Source organism: Pleurodeles waltl, chromosome 4_2 (genome assembly GCF_031143425.1).
Source record: "Pleurodeles waltl isolate 20211129_DDA chromosome 4_2, aPleWal1.hap1.20221129, whole genome shotgun sequence".
In the NCBI taxonomy this organism is placed as follows: domain Eukaryota; kingdom Metazoa; phylum Chordata; class Amphibia; order Caudata; family Salamandridae; genus Pleurodeles; species Pleurodeles waltl.
This window is the reverse complement of record NC_090443.1, coordinates 868,000,453-868,021,824: the sequence shown is the minus strand read 5'-3', so window position 1 is coordinate 868,021,824 and position 21,372 is coordinate 868,000,453. Positions and strand designations below refer to the sequence as shown.

The following is a 21,372-nucleotide window of genomic DNA, read 5'->3' as shown; positions in this document are numbered from 1 at the left end:
GCATCGTGGTGTTGGCATCAGTCAGAAGTTGAGGTGCTCCATGAAGATCGTTGGGTCCTCATCATTGATGGTGCATTGGATGGTTTCCTTGAAGATGATGGCGATGCCCCCACCATGTTTGTTGGTGAGGTCTAAGTGTATCATCTTGTAGACAATGGGGGGGCCGTGGCGATGACGGGGTTTGAGGAGGGTGTTAGCCATGTTTCAGTTATGAAGGCAATGTCTGGGTCAGGGTGGTGATGGTGTCCCAGATTTCTGTGGCATGTTTACATAAGGAGTGAGCGACCTCAAACAGAAAAAAGAATGTAAGAAAGGTCTGTCCTAACTATATTATGTAATCGTATTTTGCCCTGCAGACCCGTGTTGGCCAGGCTGATGGTCAAAATTTCTTACCATGGAACCCTGACCCTAAATGAGGCAAATAAACCACAGGTTTGGCGGGCCCATTGGTTTATAGGAGACCAGATCCAGTAAGCCTTCAAAGAAAGAAGGTGCACTTATCACACAGTCGAACAGCATGATGCATGACACCACACTAAGGCCCTCATTATGAGTGACAGTCTTCAGACCACCACACTCGCGGTGGCGGTCTTACTGCTGCGGTCCCGTGGTAAAGACCGCCACATTACATGTTCGGCAGTTTGGTTCCCACTGGTGAGGTCGGACCAGCATGGCCAGCGGTGAGCCCCTCCGGGCCGGTGGCATGCCATGGCGTATGACGTATTGTGGAGGTGCTGGTGGTGGAACAGCCGCTCACGAACCATCAGTCGGGCTGACGGTGTTGGATTTCCGCCTGTGAATGGGCAGAAATCCGTGGGTGATTCCAAATACGGCAGTCACTGTACTGCCAGCAGTGGCGGTATGGTGGTAGCATTATGCATGGTGGTCTTTGCAAAAGACCGCCATTGTCATAATGAGCACCTAAATGTCTGGATGAGTGTCCTCGCAGCCTAGTCTGCTCGAGCGTTTCTGCAGCTGCAATCATCCAAAGATTTGCCACGCAAACTGTGAGGAGCATCAAACAGGAAGGGCAGCAGCAAGACTTCAGAGTTCTGCATGCAATGCAAGATGTCATAATTAGGGTTCTTCCCTACATGCTTAGCCAACCCTATGGGTTAGAAGAGCAAGGAATGGTGAAAGTTATAAACAGCCCTTTCCAACATAGTGGACGCTCCAGGGATTTCTGGAGGAGATTGTCAATCCAAAATTAAATTAAAAAAAATGGCTGTGACATCAGTTCCTGCTTAAATCCATATATATATAGGAAGCATCAATGAGTGAAGGATGAGCTGCAATGCTTTTGTGCTTACTCCCCAGTGCTGTTATTTTCGCCCCTGATTTTTTCTCCTTGCCGCCTGAGCTACTATTGGATCTTCTACTGAATGTCCTTGCTTAGCTCTTTGCTGATGATAGGTAGAGTTTGTTCTTTGCTTTTATACGCATGCATAATGTTCACCTTTAATTAAGAGCAAGAAGATTGCCGAGGAGGTTTTTATTTGCATTTTGTGGCCGTTTCTTTCTAACCTGGGCCCTCTTCAGAGACACTTGTCCCTTCTTCCTTCCTCCTCTCTCACGTCTGTTTCCACTTCTCTCCTCTGCCCTTTTTCAGTTTCCCCTTTTGTCTTTTAACCCTACCTGTCCTTCATTTCACCTGTAGGCCACAGAACCCTGCAACAGTGACAGGTTGTGAGGTTGCCATTCTTGTGTGAATGTGGAATGGCCTTGACCATTGCTCCATTTAGGGTTGGAGGCCCAGGGTCACGTGCTTGTTGCTCTCCCTGTAGGCATAGGCTCTTCCAGCAACTCAGAGGGGCTCCCACTCCATCAATCCCTAAATGAGGCTATTTGTACGCATAATTTAAACAAGTCCTCCCCAGTAACTAGCTAATGAAACCTCTACACAGACCACTGACCTCAGGCTAAGCAACCACAAGAAGGCACCACAGTGCTACAATATAGGCAGTTATGAAATTCAGTAAACATAATGCACTATAAAGATCCGCGATGGGATCAAATGCATTTTATTTGGCCCATTATTCAATATGAAGCATTACTAAACAAAACATTGAAGAGGCGCCTTTTATTTAACAAACCAAAATAACAGCGAAACAGCCCGACTCTAAAAATTATACACAACCATACAAATGCAAGACATGCAACATAAGATAACATAGCATAACATTACATAACATAGATTGTCCACCAACAGCTAACGCTTACAACTTTCTCTTTCATCTGTCACCACTGCAGGACTACATATGAGGACCTCGGTTTCTGCCCTTGTCTACAGTTGTACAATTATTGGAGCTGTGCACATTCACAATTCTTTGTCACAATTTCTTTATCACCAAAGTGCTTCACAATTTGTGTCAAACAACTAAGTATGCACTTTTATTTTCCGTCAATGTATATTCATAAGTAAAACACCTGATTTAGAGGTAGGCGAGCCAACAAATTAACAGGGAGAGCTGAGCCATGGTCGAGCCAATGGTCTTGATCGGATCTTAATGCACGTGCAGGAGCTGAGCCTTAAAAATATATTTGCTATGTAAATCATACACCAAACATCAAGTAAAATATGATAAAGTCTCATCAAAATGAAAAAAAAAAGTGCATTACATTAACATCTGGAAGCTTTAACATTAATAAAGCACATTATAGCACTGCACTGAGAAGTGCTTATTAAAAATGATAGTTTTAAATACCTAGTAGTCTCAATTCCCAAATTTGAAAGTGCTCTCATATCCGACAATGAAAAAAAAAAAAAAACAGTTCCTTAATAACACCCAATTTATACAGGGAAGCTGCGATTTAGCCAGGTTTTCTGATTTCACTTTGTATAAATCAGAAAATGGGTCTCTTTTTGTCCTATGTTACATTAAGGCTTTGGTTTTACTTAATTTCTGTAGTTTTCAAATACATCGTGAACTCGATGTGAAAGCCGAGTGCTTTACATGAGCCCCATTTACATTACACAAGGTCACATGCATTGGTTAATAGCACTGGAAAATTAAGTGATGTGCCCAGAATCACAGCATGTTGAACCGACGCCAAGACTCGAACCTGTTTCCGCAGTCAGCAGCTCTGACAGTAATGCCAAATCCTAGGTGGAGGGAGTGAGGCAGGCAGAAGTCACATGAAAGCTTGGCTCCTTATGGGCTCGAGGTTCCAACAGCACCTCAAGCTGAGCCAGGCTTCAGGGTCGAGCCTTTCCTCGAGCTTTCAGTGGCTGCACCACCTGTAACTTGATTACAGGGATTGTTTTAAGAAAAAGCCACCCGCTATCAAAGTGGGAGGGGAGTGGGAGACAGGCAGTCAAAGCAGTGTGGCACTCCTAAACCCTTTCTACCACCCTTGCTTTAGATACAACATTCAGATGACTCATAAGAATGAAAAAGGGATTTAAATGTTGATCTGTTGCTGCACATAAAAATCACAACTTATGAATACTCTAAAGAGGGTAAGCAGAAGTAAAGGAGAAGTACAGGAAAATGTGAGCACCACTGTTGAAATCAACTCTCACATAAAGAAATCGTTGCTTATAATAATGAAAATGTAAGCCACATGGACTTCAACAGCCATTCCATTTCCTTTTCCTCCTATTGCGCCTTCCTTTGCTGATTGTCTGCTCCCCTATATCCAACCTTGCCACCCGTCCCCAGGCACTGTAAAAGCCTGACCCTATGTAAAGCACTCCGATGCTCTCAAGTTAAGTTTGTATTATAGAACTCAGAAAGATCATTTCAATGTAATAAAATATAGATTATACATTACATACAATTTTTCATTAAAACGAAAACACCGCACATTGAAAAACGGTATTTTTCTGTGCTTGACACACTTAGACTAGAACTAGGCCTTTACTGCATCTTGTTACCAGTTGCAGCTATAATGTTTGTTTTCATTCTTTTGTTCACCGCACATAATCAAAATGTGCACAGTTAAATTGCTCTGTAATGCCATGCTGTACTAAATGAACCACGGAGGAACCATTTTGCTACTTTCAAGGCTCTTCCTGCCTGTAGCTATTCACTCGTATGGCTTCCATTGTTTTATAACTAGTTTGTACTGTCACATCCGAAGACATTAGGTCGGAATAGGGCACATTAATTTTTCAAGTTAGAGGCTTGTGTTAGAATGGAGGGATTGCAGCTGCGGCTCCTTCGCCCTGGGGAGAATAAAAAATAAAATGATAATAACAGAAAGTTATTATCATTTTATTTTTATCTGGAGCCAGGTTGGGAGGGGAGGCGGGGTGGAGGCGGACTGGAGGAGGAGTGGTGAGTGCGCCATAAGTGCCCATGACCGTTTGGCTTGCCATGATGGCCCAGCCACACAGACATGCGCACTTAGCATTTCTCCACCCGGCTGTATTGCACAGCCGGGCGGAGAAAGTGCACAGAGTCCCACTCCCGGTGTAAGCGCCAAATAAGGCCGCTCTCACCAATCACAGCGCTCCAGTCATGCTGGTGACAGTAGCGTTGTGATTGGCTGAAGGGAGTCTGGGAGCCTGTGTGCTTCATAGAGGACGACGCTGCTCGGGACGAGGATGGAGACTAAGCCGTCTCCAGACGGAGCAAGTAAGTGTTTTTTTTTTCTTTTGTTTTTTTTTATTCCCACCACCCCTATTCAGTGGCAGCCACCACTGTGGCATTGTATAATTCTACATCCTGATTTGCCAAAACATGTTTACATTTGATCACCCTATGCCGACTTTGCAATTTCCATTGATTTCCATTCTACAGTAGGCCGTAAAATGATTCATTTTTGGAGGTGATCCAGTGTTGTCTTCTGAATCTCCAACTTTAGAGACAGAACCCATGTTCACCTCATGCATTGGACGTAGAATATGTTAGCCTTGACCGGATATCATTTACTGCTGTATTTGATTGAGCCTTATGCTAAATTCCTTGCACTGATTAATATACATTTTTGATTGAATTCTACTTTTTGCCTTCTGTTTTACACCTTGAATTATTTTAATAAGCATGCATAGCTTTCATTTTACTTCTTACTATAGAGGATTTATTTCCTTGAAGTGCTATTTATTGAACTTGTATTTGTTTGCTATCTAGGGACACATTGCCTCATAAATGCATGAGGTTTAGCGCCCCCCTGATCCTGCATAGATGTTTTATCTGGAGAGATAGCGTCAGCACAAATATACTTACAAACATACACAACTATTAGTTGTTTGCTTCATCCTTCACATCCTCCTCCCTGCAGAACTCATCCCTCTCTTTCTTGCCCTATCTGTCAATGACTTTGGTGCCCTTGAGGAGGTCACTGGAGCGCCCGTTTGTGTCCATAAATCCATCTCACCTCCTGAAAACCCTCTGCACCCGAGCACTCTAGGATAGTTGGTCCTGCCTGATGAGCAGACACTTTGAGTTTGATCAAGGGGTCTTAACTCAGTATATGCATTTCTTTTTCTCGCTAAGTCCTTTTTCTTTTCACTCTCTCCTCTCTTTCCTCTTACCTTCCTTTTCTCTATTCTTCTCTCCTCCCTTCAGCCGTCCTCCTCTCTCACAGTTTATCCGATTTCTCTTTCCTCTTTCTCTCCTCTTACCATTTTGTGTTTCTCTTTTTGTCTTCTAACCCTATCTGAATTCCATAAATGTTACGGCTGCAGAACCTTCTGCAACAGTCATGAGGGTGCCCTTCATGTGAGAATATGCCATTACCTCAGCCCACTGCCTTGTGTGCTTGCCCTACACCATTGTTTCAATTAGGGTTGTAAGCCCAGGGTCACATGCCTGTTGCCCTCGATTCTGTCCCTCTAGCCATAGGCGTGCCCAGCACTCCAGTCTTCAGGCCAGCTTTTTCTCTCTATCCCTCCTCCCTGCAGAACTCCCCCTCTACCTACTCTGGACTTAAGAATAGTAAATCTACTATTACATCTACTACTACTAAATATATTAAGAATAGTAAATCTATACTTATCTATTTGCACTTACCTTCTCAATATTTTGGTCCTTGATATTATGACACAATATTCTGTCCACAAGATATTTGTGTTTCTGATATTCTGTCAGTGATCCTCAACTGCATCACCTCCACTGCTTCTCACGCTCTTCTCCAAAAGTCCCTTTGTGACCTAGAAGCTGTCCATCCTTTTCCTTGTTTACAACCACTCATCATCTTGGTCCCTAAGGGCACTGTACCACCCCTAGGAAAGAGAGAAAAGTTCCCTGTGCCTAGCACCCACTCTCCTGTCACGTGTGATCTCAACAAAATCATCACAGTCTGAAATCAAAGATCAACTTTACTGTGACTCTTCCTAACAAGTGATGACTGCCATGATACAGCCAAAGCCACTCCTCATCATTTGTTCCTCAAAGCGGTTAGGGGGGACCCTTCAGCAATTACACCTAATCTGCCCAAGCATACTGCAGTAGTGACTGATATTGGGCCAGTAGGGAACACAAAAAAAAGATGGATACAGGAAAAAATGGAAACCTGGGAACTAGGGAAAAAAGGTCAGGTAAAACACTGCTTCCAATTATGGAAAGGTTGTGAGTACCATAACCGAGCTAGACATCCATACATGCTCACCTTTATACCTTCTACACAAGGGCTAGCAGGACCACCCCTGGTCTACCAGGGAATTCCTTCAGCCAGCAAAGAAGTAGAAAACTAACTTGGCTGTTCAGGAAAGGGCCCAACAAGACCCCAAGGACTACACTCCCAGCTGATTTGTACTAGGCAAAGGGTCCAAAGACCAGCACCCCAGGCGCACCCATCCAGAGGTGTAACCTTACAGCCAACTAACTGATTGAAGTCAGGGCTTGTTTATGTCTTTTTCCCCGTGGCGTACCCAGTGGCTTAACTCACTATTACAGAGAAACTCTGCACCAAAACTCTAAAAGGACAAGAATGCAGTATGTAAAAACACATATGATATTATAATAGATACAGAATTTGAGGCACCGCAGGAATTCCTACATGAACAATTCCTGCTGAATTGCTGTATCACCTTCTTGGAACTTTGTCTTTGGCTCTGATTTGGAGAGCGAACATTGTTTTGTGCCCATGAACATTGCTTCTTCTCCTACATGTTCCTCCTTCCACAGTGTCTGTATTGTTTTTGTGGGGTTAATGTGCAGTGGTGTGGAAGACGAGAAGATAGGGCTACAACAACCAGTGACCGTAAAAGGTTATTCCCTTACAAAAGGAGTCATGCAGCATGAGCTCCTGAAATTAACTATGCACCTTTCATTTTGGAAGGAAAATAATAACTTTTCATGTGATCACTTATGATCTAATTGGAACTGCTTCAACTAGAAAAATTTACAAAGTATAATATTCAAGCCTGTGATGTTAAGATGGTGTTTCCAGTACAAAGACACTTCAACCTGTACATTCTGCAAGGAGTTAATTGATAGTATAAGATAAGCGTATTGACTGTGATTGTGTAGACCTATAACAGCGTCAGTTCTTCCATAAGCATGAACTGAGTGCAAAAGATGGTCTGTGTTGGTGCTTTTAGCTATTCTCACAAACACTCAATCGTATGAAATATTGGGCAATGTGTGTGTGTGTGTATGTGTAACATCACTTGTGTCTGCATTCTGGAATGTCATTTGTACTATGATAGAGGTTGGATACCCATTCCTAGATGTTTTGATAAACATCTTTAAGATTTTGCTTAAATATTCAGTTCAAGGTCCTAAAACTCTGTAAATATGCACCAACCCGGCCATCACGTTTGAATGTGTACCGACATTAGGGATGAGTCTGGCAATGTCAACACTGCCCATTTAGGTACCAGACTATGGTTGTCAGGTAATCATCTGACCTAAATATCGTTTCCTAAATATCATAAATGACTTCAAAGATTGCATCACTATAACATTATTTCTTCCTTACTTTTTCCCTCACACACTTTCCATTGGCAGGGATAGTAAAAAAAAGAGAGATAGCGTTGTGGGCCACAATATCACCAAGATGAATAGAAAGATGTCAAGAGTGACCTTTCAAGAGAGTCCCAAAGATGAGCGTGCACCGAAACAGGTGAGACAATCTTCCGTTTCCAAACACAGGTGGTTTGTGGGGTAGCAAATGTGTGGGTTGTGAGTTTGATCTATGCAAGAAGTGTTTGGGTCTCATGCATGTTGATGTCTGCTATTCTTTAGTCACTTTTATTGTGTAGCTGCACTAATGCGTTGACTGGAAGGAAGTAGGACATGAAGTACTTGCTTGAGTGATCATGCCTAAAACTAATGCAGAGTAGATATGGTTCTCAAGAAGATGTATTCTCCATGTTCTCTAGATATCTGCTGTCCATACCTTTTGTGTGTGGGTTAAGGCAGAGTCATGAGCACTGTCCTGTATTCCAAGTGGTCTTGTTGATGGGAGGGAGTTCTGTGACATTGCAGTTTGATAAAGAAGAAGATTCAACTGATGTGCAACTTTTTGTGGGTTGGTACGGACAGCGGGGGTAGAAGTTCAGAACAAAAAGTGTCCATTATACAAAGCTTTACTTTAATAAAGGTGGGACCCATGACATAGGTGACCCTGCAGAGTGCCTTGAAGGAAGACCATATATCCATCTATCCATAGGTAGACATTTAAGCAGTTGGAGGGCAGGTGCCATGTGAAGATGTCAGCATGGGGGGGAGGAGTTATTGCTTATTGTTACATTTTTTGATTCTCTGAATCTTAGGGACATAGGCTGCAAACTGTGATGTACTTTGATTTGTGGCCATCACAGGGATGTTGACTTCCAAGCATCAACAGACCACCATCCCTGTGATCGCCTTTCAATTAAAGCAAACTTGAAAAAAATGCAGCCTGTTATCCTTAAAGGAAACTGGGCTTTGATGTAAAAAAAGTTTACTTTCTTTTTGAAGTTTGAGGGTTTGTAGTGATCCCCTAGCACGCTGCCTAGTATCCAACAAACGTTTTTACCATTCACAAAGGGGAAGGGTTCCAAAAGAGACTTGTTCCATTTGTGAATGGGTTGATACATCACATATGAATTTGGTATTTGGAAAGGATGCCTGCAAAATAGTTTACCAATTCCTAAAACGGGATTATTACATTTAAAAAATAAATTTTGTGGTTACAAACTACAAACCAGTCTGTAAAAATGCTTTGTACACCTGGCCGCAAATTCTTTATCTTATAGATACAAAAAGCAATCTTTTTTAACTGCTGCAGAATTATTTTTAAAGGTTTAGTCAAGACTCAAAATGCTAGCCATACCTATTAGCATTGCAAGTGCTTGTTTGGCACTGCCAAGGATGAAGCATGCGCCAATTTTGCTAGAGCCCGCAGGCTTTATTGATTTCCTCACATTTGGGTGGAAAATCACAGCTGCCAAAAAGATAACTCCTAGTCTCCAAATGTTTACACAAATACTCACTGCAATGCATCTTATGAAAAATATATTATAGGCTGATGTGAGTGTTAAAATGGTAATTTGGTTAGGTTTCATTCCAAACTAAAAGCTGCAGGTTTTCATTTTCCCTTGCAGTTTTTTCATACTCATGAAAGGGATCATTCCATTACTGTATACTTTAAAGAAAAGAAAAAGAACTGTGATTCTTAGATTTACTTTTTGATGCATCAATTTGCTATATAGATACCATGTCTGCAGATTTTGGGCTCGATTAATAGTTTGGTAGACAGGGAGCTCTGTCGATTCCAACCGGAGTACACTGCCTGCCAAACCCCCGGCCTGCCCGCCTCGTCTAGAGATGTGCAGACCTTAAGTTTTCTGTCGATAGAGCCCCCGTTGATTCCACCAGCAGAACCCTTCCTCCATCAGCCCAACACTCTGTTCAGGGTGGACAGTGCAATGTCTGCTTTTTAACTGTCTGTCAACTTTAGGACAACCCTGGTGGTGAAGGACAGAAAAAAGTAATGATCCTGGGAGTCGTTAGCTTTTTGTATTTGTGAAACAAAGCCTCACTTTTCCCAACAAAAAAAAGTGTTGAAAATGTGCACAGCGGTCATTAACCAAACTTTTTCTGCATTGAATTGAACAGCGGTGAAGGTACTTCCATTTAAGTGCAGAGATGACCACTACACCAGCTGTCAGACAAGGCACTGTCAGTCACGATGAAAATCAAGCCTTTTTAATTGAAGGATGATGTCTTAAATTATTTTTTACATTATTTTTACAGGTATAAAGTCTTAGGGAGTGAATAGATGACTAATGCGAACTGTTGCAAATTTTACTTGATGCTGAAATGTACCTCAATGGATGAGAATATTACTTGAGGAGATGCCATTGTAGTATGTTTATAGATACAAAAAAACTACTTTACGAATAATGCTGATATTTAACCATGTTTGACTACTTGCCCATTATGTTTTATTTGTTTAATTTAACACTTATAGACTTCAAGTGCTGTTGGCACAGGTGTCAAATCTACCCCACAATTTCAAGTTGGAAACGGAAGCGCAACGAGAACAGGCAGTACAGAGGCTGCTTTCACTCTGAAGGGGCTCCTGGCGGCAAAGAGGCTGACGAAAGAGCTGAAGGTACCATGCAGTCATTCTTTCTTTCCTGGCATTAGAAGTGTTACCCATCGATTAACGGGTATCTGCAATTGTAGCCTATACAAATGCCTTGTTCTTAGTGAGCATCCGATATCGGTGGATGGTCTGTTTCTAGTTGAGTTGGCAGTGAGAGGGCTGACGAACCCAACCTTAAATTAATGTTCTGGTATCTGCATTGTCTTACTGGCATGTGATTAATGAAGGTTTGGTACATTTTGAAGGCAATTTTGCAATGGTAGGCTGCCTCATTGATATTTGGTCATATACAAAACTTTCAGTTTTGATTCTAGTAGATGCCTACCCCCAGGTACAGACACATTGCTTTTCAAATTCATTTGCTTAAAAAGTGACTAAGTACCCTTATTTCCTGCCAAAAGGGGGTGCGCAGATACCACTGTAGAGAGGATGCTCAATAAAATAGGGGGAGACTAACTGCAGCTTAAAATGTGGCTTCCTTTAAATAATTTTAGAGTTTTAGACAGGTGGGAAACAGTCCCTTTTAAAAAGGTCTCCTACATTTGGTGCATGGGCCCTGTGGGCTACAAATTGTGCTGAATGCAGGGGTCACTGGGTTACTCAGGCAGCAATCTACCTGACATTTGAAGATATTTATTCTCACCTGCTCTACAATATAATTTACAATAGGAATACCTGAAATGAAGGGCGTGACAACAAGCACTGTCAAAGCCAGAAGGTCTCCCATTTAATATCACGTGTCAACCTATTGTCTTTACCAATGTTTTTTTCCCAGATGGTCAAACAGCGGGTGTGCGAGCTGATGTACGGCAGCTACCTTGTAACAGTTTTTCTTGTACTTTATGAAACACCAATAAAAGATTACCATCATACATTCAAGCTCATGCTCGGTGACCATTTTGGAATGATTTTTTGTAACTGTAGATGGCTGGATGATAGTATTAGCATTGCCAATGCTTATAACATTGTAAGTGGGCAAAGCCAAAAGCATTAATGGTGGGCAGCAGCAATCTGCAGCAGGGCCACATCCTGCAGGTGGAAGGAGTAGTACAAAGACAGTGGAGGGAGGCACACAAGAGGTTATGACAAGGGGCTATTTAAAACCCCAACATGTCACAAAAGCCAATGCTAAGGGAGCTCCATTGAAGACAATGAAGTAGTTCAGTGCTAATATTGTTTGGTATAAACCTGTTGCACCACCTTCCCAATGTCTGAATTTCTGGTTCTCCTTTTTCTTAATTTAGAGCATCCTACCCTCAGTGAGTGGAATGTTCTAATACCCTTCTAGGCCTTCTACTTGAGGCTATACCAGTTGTTAAATGCCCTCTCCCCCATTATAGTATAGTTTCTGGGTCTATAATAACCGGTATAGCCCTCAGCAGCAGGCTATAAGGCCATATTAGAAACCCTTTGGTTTGGTAAGGACCAGGTATTAAGCTGTAGGTTTTGAGGTATGGCATGCTAATAAATGTGCTTGCTTTCCCTTTCACCTGATGTCTTAGAAAGATCAAAGTTCTCACTTCTGCAACCGCCACTGCGTTGTCAAAGTGGACCTTCTCACTCTCCATGTCTGCATGACCAACACTGCACGTAAAGTGTTAAAAGAGTAAAAGAGTAGAAGATGATCGGTTCTGGAAATCACCCTTTCATTTCTTTCACTTTCCACCACAAAGAACATCTTTTTGATGGACATTAGTCTAATGCTCCTTTTCTACAACTCTTACTTTTCTTTTAATGTTTGGAATCTGCACTGAGAAGGACCAACACACCCACCTCTACCACATCTATGACTACTTTTCTCAGGAGCATCTTACACAACAAGTCCATCACCATCTATCCATAATTGTCCCTGTCCTTTAAGTTAGGCCTGTGTGCACTGTTCTCCAAGTGCATTTCTACTGAGTCAGCGTCAGGCAGAATGTTTGATACATACAGTAATCTAAAGTGTGTTCAACTGCAAGCAGCTGAAGGTGGCAGAGTTGCTGGGGGCCGAGCAGCACGAAGGTTTGTGATCGTCGTGTTGTGGTTAGTAGGGTTTGGTGTGCGGAGGAGGGGCTGTGAGAAAATGGTCACTGGTAGGTGATGTGACGGTCTACTAGAAGAAAAGGATGATGGAGCAGTATAGGCAAGGCCGCTGACCTGTTGAAATTCATCTTCTCCATATTTTGGTTATTTGCCTTCTAGTTCTGCTTATTTTCTGCCTATTTGTGATCTCTTCACACACATACTTACTCTGGTATGTTGTTTCAGTCCATTTTATTTCCTTAAGACATGCTTTTGGCTTCTTATGCCACCATTCTGCTGGTTTTATGACCTTGTAAACAAAACGTTGATCAATAATACATTGTGGGACTCTAGTTTGTTAGGCTAGCCAAGAAAAACATAAAAATGATCTTAGTTTGCCAAGATCATATCAAAAACAACATTCGAGTTAATGACTTAGTATTGCTAAAGTATATTTAATTCAAGAGTTAAAGAGTCAAAGGAAGTTCTAGACAGGCCTTGACATGAGATATAAAGGTAAATCAGTTTATCACTCTTCATAAAGAAAGGTGCATTACAGTGAAGGCAATAAGTGCCAGTGGAGCCTGGGAGATTAAGAGGTGGTGAAGTCAGTGACCTGTAACTAAAGAGAACCGCTTCATGGCGGGAGATGGAGAAGATGTTATCGGTTGTTAGATACTGTTTCCATCTGCTCAGCACACCTGACAAGCAAGGATAAAATGCTATGAGTTCTGCTAGACAGAGGGGCTGCTGGAAAGATTTAGAGTTGGTAGGGGACGATAAGTGGAGGGGTGGGAGAGAGGAGGTTATTCGAAGTGTAAAAATATACACCAGGATTCATTCCCAGCTCGTCAGAATTATCTGGCAGTATTAATAATAGTACATTTTACTGATAAACGAACTTTTCAATAAATACATTATAAAGTGAAAACAGATTGTTTCAAAGCAACAAATGATAATATATATGCAATCATCTACCAAGACTTGACTGGTTCCGGTGTTTTCCAAGTTCACAATTATTTCCCAAGATTATTAATATAACGTCCATACATTAATAATCCACCAATTAAAATACCATCGAGAGTCCTGAAACATGACTCAATCGATGCTCTGCAGTTTCGCGTATTTAAACAGCGAAAATCCGGACTAAAAACTTCCTAGGCTCATTAAAAAAACGAAACAAAAAAAACAACTTGAGAGCAGCAAAAAAACACAATAACATCTGGCAGTGCATGGACATGGAGTTACGGTTCATCCAGTCCAACTGTGAGCCTTAAACTGACGTATTGAGACAACCCACCTCTCCTGAATCTACTTTTTAGATGCCTAAAACCAGTAATGCCAACCCGGGGTGAATTTCAGAATTATTATCTCTCTCAAGACTTTATCCTTGGTTACTTTTGTTTCCTGTTTATCTTCAAAGGACTATGGGCCTGATTACGAGTTTGGCGGTCCGTGTACCGCCATAGTGGGGGCAGTCCGACAGCCATCGGCTTGACAGACAGACCACCCTTTTACGATGTAGATGGGCCCATAGCGGAAAGACTGCCACGGTCCTAGTGGCACCGCCAACTGTCACGGTGGTGAGGCAGGACAAACAGGCCGACGGAGACAGTGTTTCTGCCAGACACATTATGATGTTGCACACCACCAATGTGACAGTGGCAGTTCAACCACCACGTCTCAGCAGACGGACACAGAAGAGCATAAAGAAAGCAACTCACCTTCAGGCAGCATCACACGTCCTGTGCCGCAATGGATCCCATTACACACGTCCTGCTGCTGCTCATCTATGGAGGCCAAAATGCACACTGCCGTAGACGCAATCGATGATAAGAACACACACCTACCAGTGTCATGAAGCTATGCATCGCCACACTCCACAACAACACATGTCTGCTCATATCAGATTCAGGGACAGTGAAGTCTACAGAACATTGGGTTAAACAACACCAACACCACAGCAACATCAAACATAATGAAACATGCACACATGCCATGGACTGTCGTCAAATTGAAGACACTTATGTATGGATGTGTCATGGAACACAAATACTCCTTCCATGCAACAGCCCTGCAATGGACCCACAGATCACCCACATTGAAACACAATGGAAGGTCAATAGGATGCACAATATTTTGAGAGATAATTATCCAAAGCTCATGATGCAAACAAGACCTGCATTTTAGGGATGGGGCATCGGAAACACTCATGGAAGGATGCTGCCCTGGGACACATCACACTTTGCACATGCCTCCAAAACAACATTTGCACAGTAACTGGCCCTTCATGTATCTCAGGGACAAATAACAGTAGAGCTGAGGGACATGCTTATCTGCACAGTGTGAAAGTGCAAGTAAAGAAAGGACATACAACAGCAACAGCAGGGCCATATATCTAGTTGAAGTAGCTGCAGGGTACACACATCAAAATGGAAGCATGCTCAGTTAAATGCAAAGGAAGCTAGCACAACTGTACACCCTCCATGTGTGTACAAACTAAACTCTACCTTCCATACATGACACAGGGGGACAAGTCAAACACTACACATGCTGACATTGGCCAACACAAGATGAAATAATTACCATAGCAAACAGAACACAATGCAATGACACCCCCATTGGAATATCAAACAAATATCCATAAAGTGTACATCTACCTTTGTCCTGGGTGATACCAGTACTGCCCACAAAGTCCGATGTTGCAAATAACAGCAAATGGATCAGCAATCGGGGCCAAACACACAAAACTGTACTCATACAACACAAGTTACTCAGGACCAACATAAAGGTAGAAAAGTAATTGCAGTACAAATGTGTACCCAACAAAACAACAACTTGGGTTTAATAATGAACAATTGCTCCAGAGCAAAGACCATTGGCCAGTCCACAACAGTTCATACACAATACTGTGCCCAAACTTGACTCCAATCACTGTCAGAGAACCTCCACAGGAAGGGGCATAAATTGGGCCTGGCAAGGACCTCAGGGGTCATCCTTGGGGTGGGGGGGGGGGTCAAATTTGGGATAGATGGGCTTGGGAGGGGGTCTTTTTCTTTGGAAGATTGGGCTTCTCATGGGGGAGGAGTATAGGTGCTTGCAGGGGGTGTGTGTGAGTGCATGCCTTTGTGTGTCTTGGTGGGCTGGGAGGTGGAGGTGATGGGTGATGTGGGAATGGTGGATGTGTGTGTGTCTGTTGGGTTAGTGTCTGTGGGTACAGTAGTGTTTTGCTTTACTGCAGACTAAGAAGAAATACACAAATACTGAAAGGAATTTCTGGTATACAACCCTCAAAGTCTGAGAAATACATTTATCAAGGCACTTTGCAAGGTTTGAATAAAAAGGTAAATTATGTACAACACAAATGCACATTTGAAAAAAGTGACTGCAGTGAAAAAAAAGTGTTCTGCTTTTACTTTAAACTGAGAGGAAACACAAACAAAAGGAATTCTACCAATGCAGAGCTCTTAGTCTGCGTATTAAATTTATTACAGCACCGTTTCAGGTTAGAGTAGAGGAAGCATGTAGGTCAAATGCAGCAACACGAATTCACTTCCCAAAATAATCACCGCAGTAGAATAATAATGCTCATAAAAACAAACAATTAAAATACACAGCTTTAATCATGGATTATATATATGCATATACAGTGATTATATATTCACGCACAATGCAAAGCTAGAAATTATAATTTAAAATAATTCATCATCATGGGGCTAGCTTGCTTCATCTCTTTACCAGCAAGAGGCAGTGAACCCAGTCGACCGTTAAGAGAGAACTACACTCAAGGGAGTGGCAGGCAAAGGCGTCTCCCTCCTGCAAGAGTTAAATCCACAGTCGTCTAGTTTTCTCCTCCTCTTATATATCTCAAACAAGACAGAGAGGAGAAATCTCACCTCCCATCCAGTGAGTTGTTGTTCAAACGCTGTCCAAAGCAGATTGGTTTTGAGAAGGGCAGGTTGAAGATTGGCCACATCCCAAGGTACTCTTCCAAGACCAAACGGTTCCTTGCCGTACCATAAACATCAACCTGGTACATCCTTATCTACCTCACACCCCTCCATGTTATGTTCTAGCCCTTGGTGAGAAAGATCATGAAGAGTGAAAACATGAGCGAAAAACATATTGCATAACTTGTGCGCAGAAGAATACCTGCACCTCTAACGTGACAGTGGCTGAAGCTAGGTTAAGCACAAAATGGAGTCTCTAATCAAAATGGATCTGGTGGCCACCAATGTGATGGTGTGTGAACCTAAGCTAAGCACAAAATGGAGTCAGCGGTCAAGATGGAGCAGTAGTTAAATACTAATATCATTACAGGTGGATGTGCCTGTGTGTGTTGGGATGGTGTCTGTGGGTATGGTGAATGTGGTGAATGTGTCTGTTTGAGTTGGGGTGGTATCTGCAGATGCGGTGGAAGTGTCTGTGTGTGTTGGGGTGGTGTCTGTGGGTATGGTTGATGTGGTAGATGTGTCTGTGTGTTTTTTTTGGCTCGTGTCTGCTGGTATGGATGATGTGGTGGATGTGTCTGTGAGTGTTGTGCTTTTGTCTGGGAGTATGCTTGGTGTGGTGTGTTGGTCGGTGGGGGTGTCTTTTGAAGTGGTGGCTGTGGGTGAATGATGAGTGCCTGCTTGCCGGTGTGTCTTGTGGTGTTTGTGTCGATGTGTGCTGCTTGTGTGTTTTGAGGTGGGTTTGTTCGGTGTGTCTGTTTGCTTGGCACAGTTAGGGTATGAGGGGCTTGGGATTTGGAAGAGGGAGGCGGAGGAGGGAGGAATGTGGGGGGAGTGGATGACTGCCATCAGTGAGGAGGCCAAAGCCTGAAAATATCTCTGTAGGCCAGACATGTCACTATGAATGCCTTTCAGGAAAGCAATGGTCTGCTGAAGTTGGCTGACCAATTCCTGGATGGCATTCACAATGGCAGGCTGCCCCACAGGAATGCTCCTAAGGAGGGCAATTGCCTCCTCGCTCAGGGCAGCAGGGGTAATAGTGGCTGGGGTTGAGGTGCCTGGGGCAAAGAAGACACCCACACTCTTGGGTGAGTGAGAAAAGCCAACTGGATGGGAAACAACATGGAGGGTGGCGATAGAACTTGGGGTGGCGGACAACAATGGTACAGGAGCAGGTTCTGATGGGTCTGACACCACTAGGGAGTAGCCACTGGAGGTATAATCCGATGATGAAGAAGTTGATCCTATGTCCTCCCTAGCACTCCCCTCACCCTCCGGGCTACTGGGTCTCGTCGTGTTGGTGGTGTAATGACTGGAGATACCGTGGCCAGATGCTTACTGACTTGGTTGTACCCTGTCTCCTTCGCTTGCTTGGGATGATGCTGCAAATTCAAAGAGAAAAAGGGTCACCACATATTTCTGATTATACTCGAACAACAGCTGTGATTAGCAAACATTACCATGATGTCAAGTAGGCCCCAGCAACAAACTACATCAAAGTGGCTCCTAAATGTAGCATACCATATCCATGCATGCCACCTGAACTGCTCACAGTTGCCCACAGGAAAATCTGGATCTCAGACAACTCCAATTGCATGGGTGAAGGTGTGCAATCACAGTAACCATTGAACAAGTAGGAGTCCACATCACCTTCAATGCTTTGCCTCATGGAGCAAAACTCTAGCCCTAACTGTTGTCCCTTACTGCTACCTGCTGTCATACAAAAATAGGCCAATGCCAAGTTTATTCACACAAGGTCATGCACACATCTATGTGTCTCATGCACAACAACACTACAATATAAAATGATCCTCCAAAATCCTGCCACGTTGATTACAGCAGTACAGTAACTTCAAGAAGGTGACATGGAAATACTCATGCCACACTGGAAACATATTAACAATGCACACTTCACCATGTGTAATTTGTCCTAATGGAGGCATCAAGGTAGTACTAATGTTGCTCAGATATACTACCCATTTGGCATGGAAATGTACACTGTCGACAAAATGTGCAATTCTTCAGGGAGATATGTCTCTAAAATACACAACACAAAGAATCAGCAAGCCCCAGTGAAATCACCACTCCTGCATGGCACCCTTTACAATAACATACTCTGATATCATCAGCAGAACCCATTAATCCTTTGCATGTTGAAGAGGCCCTGAGATTTGCAAGTATTGTAGAAGGTCCACAACATATTGCCCAATGGGAAGCTACCTCACTGTCACAATTTTGGACCAGCAAACCCATATGTCAGTGGATGAATGGTTGTACAAAACCACATGTGTTTCCAACATAACTGCAAGACACTTCTTGATGCATGGCAACAGTCAGGTAACACCCTTCCCTCTTATACAAGTGCAGTGCAGTTTCCCACATGTGCCACACCAATGGCATGGAAATGCACATTGTGTGTCAAACCTCTAGTGCTACCTGTCATGTCCCTCATTGCTACTGCAGTTGTACATGCTAAGTGACATTTAATGATGGGTGAGGGTATGTGTGAGCCAACAATCAATGGTGAGACACTCCTGTCTATGGCACCACATGAAATGTAGCACTATTGCATATGACCAAGTCCAAACACAGGTTGGCATGCACATATATGTGAGGCAATACAGAAATCATCACATGAACACAGGTAGACCCTGCATGAAACAAGTGTACACATATTGACAAAAGAGAAAGAGACACATGCTAACATGCAGGCACCAGGAATGTTGGCAATAGTGATGACACCTAAATCATGTCAATGGACATTCCCAGCTTACCAAGGGAAATTTTTCATCAGTAGCTGCACACATACAACAATATAGGCTCTGTCACATGTATGATAGCCACCTTCACATGCAGGGGCGGCTCCTCCATTAGGGCGGAGGAGCGTCACCCCCCGCAAGCAGCAGTAGCTGCAAACCTTTTACCAAACAACGATAATAAACTAAGTTTATTATCGTTGTTTGGTAAAAGGGTGGGGCCACTGGGTGATGAGCAGTGAGGGGCTATTGGCCGGCCGCCTCGGGCTGGCCAAACACACATGCACAATAGGCTCTCTCCAGTCCTGGATGGGAGCCACTACCTGCAGCAAGGAGACAGAGGATGGGAGCGGCACACGGAGTTAAGGTAAATGTTATTTTTTATTGGTTTAAATTTTATTTTAATTTCCCCTGCGCACCGCTCCGCCCCTTCTGTTTGCCGCAAGCCACTCCTGTTCACATAACAGACAGTAGTGAGGCACCATCACTCATCACACATTGAAGACTAGTGGCCTCTGGGGGACAGATGCAAAATTATTCACTTGACCAGACACATGGCTTAGGACAGTGATCCATCACTTCTTTTTCTTTGGCCTGTAACACTGAGAAGTAGTGGTATGTTGCAAGGAATGTACACCCACTACAACAACAACCATTACTTGATTGATCACTGTACAAGCCATCTGTTGTCCCTGGAGAGCAAACGTTTTGTAGTCTGTATCCAGTTTTGTCCTAGGTCCCTGGGCTAATGGGCATCAGGGGGAGATGGCAGAACCTAACACATCAACTTGGCTATGTGACAGGCATGAATATGCCCTGTACTAACCCCCTTGTGACTGCTGTGCTACCCTCAAATGCCCATCAAGGTCTGCGTTCGCCACTGCCAGAATGCAGGCCATTAGTGGGGTTATGGTCTAATGGGCACCCCCCCTCCCTTGTTGGGAGGACAGCCCCAGCTGGACCTCCATGATCTTCTGAGCCCAGCGTCTCATGTCCTCCCACCTCTTGTGACAGTGGGTGCTTTGCTGGCTATGGACCACCAAGGTCCTCACCTTCCAGGCGATGGCTCTCCAAATCTCCTTCTTCTGATGGGCATTGACCTGCATGGATGCAAGAGACAAATCAAAAAGTTACAAACACAAGTTTTTTTGTCCAAATGGTTGTGTCACACACTTCAGAAACACCAAGTCAAACATTGTTAACTGGTTAACACCCCACAAGTGTAAAGCACACATGCTGATAAGTACAGGGACATGACTACATATTTTTGGAGTCATCTGCAGTCTAACCAAGTACTCTGCTCAAGGTCTACAATGACTAAGCAAGCCCACTGACATCAGATAGCCCATGTTCCAGCAACAGGTACTGTGATGTGAGCCACAATTAAACACTACACACCAACGTGGCTCCTGAAAGGTAAACTCCTTAGGCCTGACTGTACAAACACATTTTACACTCAGCAAGATTGACTCAATGCATATAGGGGGTTATTCTAACTTTGGAGGAGGTGTTAATCCGTCCCAAAAGTGACGGAAAAGTGACGGATTTACCACCAGCCGTATTACGAGTCCATTATATCCTATGGAACTCGTAATACGGCTGGTGGTATATCCGTCACTTTACCGTCACTTTTGGGACGGATTAACACTCCTCCAAAGTTAGAATAACCCCCATAGTCCCTACAGGCAACTACCATAGTATAGACTTCACTCTTACACTTGAGTGACAAGGAAAGGGCTGGCATGGTGGGAACGGCAAATGTCTTCCCTGTGCATGTGGGGACATGTGGCCTACCAAATGCAGACACATGCCGCTTCAGGTTGGGTTCCTGTGGTATGTACCTGTACCACAGAACATTCCTTTGGGCATTTTTTTCTAAACTACAGAGATGACATTCCAACATACCAAAGTATGTATTGTACAATTTCTGCATGTAACCAAACTACTGAGTCACATGCGATGGTCTCCCAGGAATCTCCACACTGGCTGCACTGTGGGTCTGTCAGTTCTGCAGTAAGCCTGTGCAGGATATATATGACTTCTGTGAAGGTGACAACAGAGCTGTGGAGTAAGGGACATGTGATGAGTCAAAAACACACATTGACAATCATGCAAAATGCACATACGGACTAGTTCTGGGATTTACCTCAGTAACCATTCCTAATCTAGTCAATCCA

At 43.4% G+C, this 21,372-nt stretch overlaps 1 protein-coding gene across 2 annotated transcripts in view; it reads left to right on the top strand.

The window, feature by feature from the left end:
• The window catches only part of LOC138293413 (dynein light chain Tctex-type protein 2B-like), a 190,650-nt gene that overhangs the window by 47,221 nt on the left and 122,057 nt on the right, over window positions 1–21,372 (top strand). Inside the window, exons 1-3 of one of the 2 annotated variants that reach the window (XM_069232636.1) lie at window positions 4,517–4,580; window positions 7,899–8,013; window positions 10,348–10,491. In XM_069232636.1, coding sequence (XP_069088737.1) covers window positions 7,948–8,013; window positions 10,348–10,491 — 210 coding nt within the window. In that variant the 5' untranslated portion in view covers window positions 4,517–4,580; window positions 7,899–7,947. Of the gene's footprint in view, window positions 1–4,516; window positions 4,581–7,898; window positions 8,014–10,347; window positions 10,492–21,372 lie in introns of those variants that run through there. The other variant, XM_069232635.1, reaches the window with a different exon arrangement.